Below are 4,793 nucleotides of genomic sequence, written 5' to 3'. Positions count from 1 at the left end.
ATCAATGCATGTTATGTCACTGTCCATATTAGCTGTGAAATACATTTAAGTATAAAATATAAAGTTGTCAATTCAACTTTTAAAATTGTAATTTGTTCACAGGTAGTCGATTAGACTTAGAATGCCTAATATGTAAAAACAGACTTTGAATGATCATGAAATAATAATTAAACTTGATTGATTTTTATCATTAAAATTCACAAATGATATCGGAACTCCCTTGTTGCAAATCTATTAGTAAAAAAGCTTCAAGAGTTCAAGTTTATATTATCTTTGTCAAGGGTTTGCTTCCTATATATTGTCCATGCAAATTCGGATAATATATTTTATAACACGCGCGTTGATTAAATAAGGGTCTTGATCTAAATTCATGTACTGATAAATGAGATTTATTCAAATAAAAAAGAAAACCACACCGACTACTAAACCTAATACCCTTTTCTTACACATATTTTTAATAATTTATAAGTTGTATTGTCGAAGGATAGGATGTGATGGATAAACATCCAAAAGATTTCAATGAAATATTAAATACCATATTAAGCAAATTGTCTCAAAAACTATAGCATTATATGTACTTTATTACAAATAATTAGCAAGATCAACCACTCCTTGTTTCTAGAGGAAGGAACAAAGGGAAATGACAACCCTAGTAGTCACATACTTGCACATAATATTCCAAAAATGGCCCCTCAACAAACAGGAAACTTCATGCATGGTAAGCAGTCTACATAGGTTCCCCCACACTCCCCCTCCCTCCCATCTATATATACCCTACATTAGTTCATGTAATCCTCAATCTAAATTCAAATTACCTCAAAAGTTAACACTCATCTCTCACTAACATCACTTAGAAATGGAGGTTGGATTGAACAACACCCACAAGTTCTTATCCAAGATCGCAACCAACGATGGTCATGGCGAAAACTCGCCCTATTTTGATGGCTGGAAGGCCTATGACACTAACCCTTACCATCCTCTTACCAACCCGTCCGGGGTTATTCAAATGGGTCTTGCCGAAAACCAGCTTTGTTTCGATTTGATTCACGAGTGGCTCATGAACCACCCTGAGGCCTCCATATGCACACCACAAGGAGGTTTTGATTTCAAGGAAATTGCTCTATTTCAGGATTATCATGGGTTGCCGGAATTCAGAGCTGCGATTGCGAATTTCATGAGTCGGGTTAGAGGAGGCCGTGTTAAATTCGATCCTGATCGGATTGTGATGAGCGGTGGAGCCACTGGAGCTCATGAGACAGTGGCGTTTTGCTTGGCTAACCGTGGTGAAGCCTTCTTGGTGCCCACCCCTTATTATCCAGGGTATGCATATATTCTTTTCACTAGGGAACAATTTTGAAACACTTATTAAAAAGTATTATATTTGTCTAAAGGTAAAGAAAGGCCACTAGAGCATCTCCAATTTAATGATTTTAGATATCATGAGAATCATTGGCCTTTACACAACCAACATTGAGTTTGATTATAGAAAGTTAAGCCATTTCAAAAATAAAATAAACAAAACTAAATCATTTAGTTTTTATCAGTAGTTATTAATTTTTAACAGTTTACTTTATATATATATATATATATATATATATATATACACACACACACACACATGTTATGTACATAAAAATGTGTTAAACTATTTTTTATTTATTTTTATTTTTAAATATTACCTATACATATGTAGCTAATAATAAACACATGTACATGTAGGTTCTACATGTTACAAAATTTGTTCATATTTTTATTTTTACTTTTATAGCAGATGAGTAAATATTACATTCCAAACATTCTTTTATATTTCAAAAGTTTTGGTATTTAAAAAATAAATGATTTATTTTTTCTGTTCTCCCAAAAAAAAAAAAAAAAAAAAAAAAAACATGTTTCACCTAAAACACTATCCTATAATCAATATACAGAGTGTATAGTTAATTAGCAGGACCCATCAATATATGGATATGAATAAACTACATCAATCAAAATCTTATATAGCTGCTTGTTAGTTTCATGTAAATTAAAAGTTTGAGTTGTGCTAGCTCCTTAATATTGGTGGTTTCATCAGTTTCTATTTATAGCTCCTTGATAGTTTTAAATTCTTTTATGAAAATAATATCGTTTTAGCGGTTTATAAAAAATATAATTTGATGTACCTTTCATTGTGCATCATATTACTCATGATGATTGAAAAATCAAACAAGTCAAACTTCATTTTATATTCTAGTCTTTCAACTGTTTTTGTGAGTGAGTTTCGAAAAAAAATATATTTTTTCATAACCGGACGGCGACCCGCCGACGCATAAATCCATTCTTGACCTTTTGACTGCTGGGCATGCTTTTAAATAATTTAATATTGTTGCAATTTGTTTTCATAGCAAACATGGAACAGACAGAAAAAAATAAACACAAATTTTTTTTACATTTTTCTTTTGATTCTGTTGCTGTATTCTTTCAATAATATATGTTTTTCTATAATTAAGTTAGTTATCAGTTTTGAGCATGCTTGAAAGTAGGTTTAGCTGAAATTAAATATTATTTGACACATAATAAGAAAAGATTTGACTTATTGTTTAGCTGGACTTAGAGTAGCTATAGTTGAAAGTTGAAAACACGGAATTAATATGTGAAAATGTACAATTATTCAAAGTTGACTTTGTATTGTATCACATGAGTTTAGTTATTTCTATCTTGACTTAACATGATTTATGCATCTCTTTTATAGGTTCGATCGTGATTTGAAATGGCGAACAGGAGTCGAGCTTATACCTGTTGTTTGTAAAAGCTCGAACAACTTCAAGGTCACTCTTGAGGCGCTCGAAGATGCTTACGACAAAGCAAAAGAATCCAACATCAAAGTTAAAGGTTTACTTATAACGAACCCATCAAACCCTTTGGGTACGTTCTTTGACAAGGAAACGTTAAAAACTCTTGTTGGTTTCATCAATGAGAAAAACATACATCTCGTTTGTGATGAAATCTATGCTGGCACCGTGACCAACGGTAACGAATTCGTAAGCATAGCTGAAATCCTTGAAGAAGTTCCTACAATATGTGATCATAATCTTATCCATATTGTTTATAGTCTCTCAAAAGATATGGGCTTCCCTGGGTTTAGGGTTGGAATAATCTATTCCTACAATGATACGGTTGTGAGTATCTCTCGCAAAATGTCTAGTTTCGGGCTTGTTTCAACACAAACCCAACACATGATCGCATCGATGCTGTCCCAAAATGATTTTGTTGATAACTTCATTCATGAGAGCAGGACCAGGCTAGCTCACCGACACGACATGCTTACTAGAGAGCTAGCCGAAGTAGGAATAGGCAGCTTGGAGAGCAATGCGGGGCTTTTTTTCTGGATGGATTTACGTCGCTTCTTAAAAGAGCCCACATTCGAAGCTGAAATGACATTTTGGCGAATTATAATAAAGGAAATCAAACTAAATGTCTCGCCAGGATCGTCTTTCCATTGCAACGAACCTGGTTGGTTTCGTGTATGTTTTGCTAACATGGATGATGCGACCGTTATGGTTGCGATAGGAAGAATCAAGTCATTTGTGCACGAAACTAGAATGCTCGAGATCAAGACCAAAGCCTTGGCTAAGACCAAGAAACAATGCTGGCAAAACAACCTTACACTCAAGCTTTCTTCTCGAAGGCTCGAAGAAATCATGTCGCCTCACTCACCGCTCAACTCGCCCATGCTCCGTGCACAAAACTAGACGAATTGAAAGCATTATTCTTTATGAATGGTATACAACAACGTTTTGCTAGCTTTTTCGTAAGAAGAGGCTGGGTATTACAAGTGCAACTACGTAGTGTGTGATGCTATTGTATTTTTTTTTTTTTCTTATGTAACTAACAAATAAAAAGTTTGATGCATACTATTGTAAGACTCGAAATGAATAATTTTTATAATTTTGTGCATTACGTAAGACTCGAAATGAATAATTTTTATGATTTTGTGCATTACGATATGACTACGAAGAAGGCGTTACACGCCCTTATTACTCCGTGTACAATGAACTTGTTGGTACATAACTGATATATATGGTAGCTAAAAAATTATAGATTCCTTATATTGTTATATAATTTGTTCGCTAAATACATAACCGATACAATATTGTTCACTGCATATTATATATATTCTTTCTGTCATAATTAATAAAATTTACTACAAATATGAATGTAGGTATAAATGTTTGCCGCATAATGCTTAAAGAGTAGTGAATATATATTATTGTTCGCTACATAAACAAATAAAATAGTACATAATAATTTTTTTTTTGAATAGTGACTTTCTTTTTTGAGTGATCCAATTTTACACCGCTTAAACGGCGGCTCTAGCCAAGATCTGCTCAGTCTACGTTGTTTTAACCGGGTCCGCATTGGGTTGGTCAGACTTGATTACTAATAATTAATAATGGAAATGTATATTAAAAATAATAATAATAATAATAATAATAATAATAATAATAATAATAATAATAATAATAATAATAATAATAATAATAATAATAATAATAATTAAGTTCACTATCAAGTTGATAATCTATACTACTTTAATAAGCATATAGGAAGGGCAAGAATGATCATTTGCCATTGTACAACCATTTTAAGCGCATTATACAACCTTTAAAGCATAAAGGTGTTGAAAATTTTTCTTTAACACACGACATCTAAAGCACAAAAAATCACTGTGCGGCAAAACAAACTTTGGGCGGCCAGATCTGGATTCAATTTTTGAATCCCTTTACTCATCCCCATCACAAGACACTTTTATTATACGC

General features: G+C 32.7%; 1 protein-coding gene across 1 annotated transcript; it reads left to right on the top strand.

The window, feature by feature from the left end:
• The first annotated feature begins 781 nt into the window (after positions 1–781).
• LOC110897828 (1-aminocyclopropane-1-carboxylate synthase) lies at positions 782–3,963 on the top strand. Its single transcript, XM_022144560.2, has 2 exons — positions 782–1,320; positions 2,726–3,963. The coding sequence occupies exons 1-2, from the start codon at positions 857–859 to the stop codon at positions 3,723–3,725; spliced, it is 1,464 nt and encodes a 487-aa protein (XP_022000252.1). The 5' UTR covers positions 782–856; the 3' UTR covers positions 3,726–3,963.
• The last annotated feature ends 830 nt before the right edge of the window (positions 3,964–4,793 follow it).

Source organism: Helianthus annuus, chromosome 13 (assembly GCF_002127325.2).
Source record: "Helianthus annuus cultivar XRQ/B chromosome 13, HanXRQr2.0-SUNRISE, whole genome shotgun sequence".
Classification (NCBI taxonomy): Eukaryota; Viridiplantae; Streptophyta; class Magnoliopsida; order Asterales; family Asteraceae; genus Helianthus; species Helianthus annuus.
This window is presented reverse-complemented; position numbering and strand designations above follow the sequence as displayed.

What these genes read in the sequence shown, in the direction of transcription:
- LOC110897828 (XM_022144560.2), top strand. Translation starts at nt 857, where the DNA reads ATGGAGGTTGGATTGAACAACACCCACAAGTTCTTATCCAAGATCGCA. An exon ending in CCCACCCCTTATTATCCAGG is followed by an intron (nt 1,321 to 2,725) that starts GTATGCATATAT and finishes TCTCTTTTATAG; the next exon opens with GTTCGATCGTGATTTGAAAT.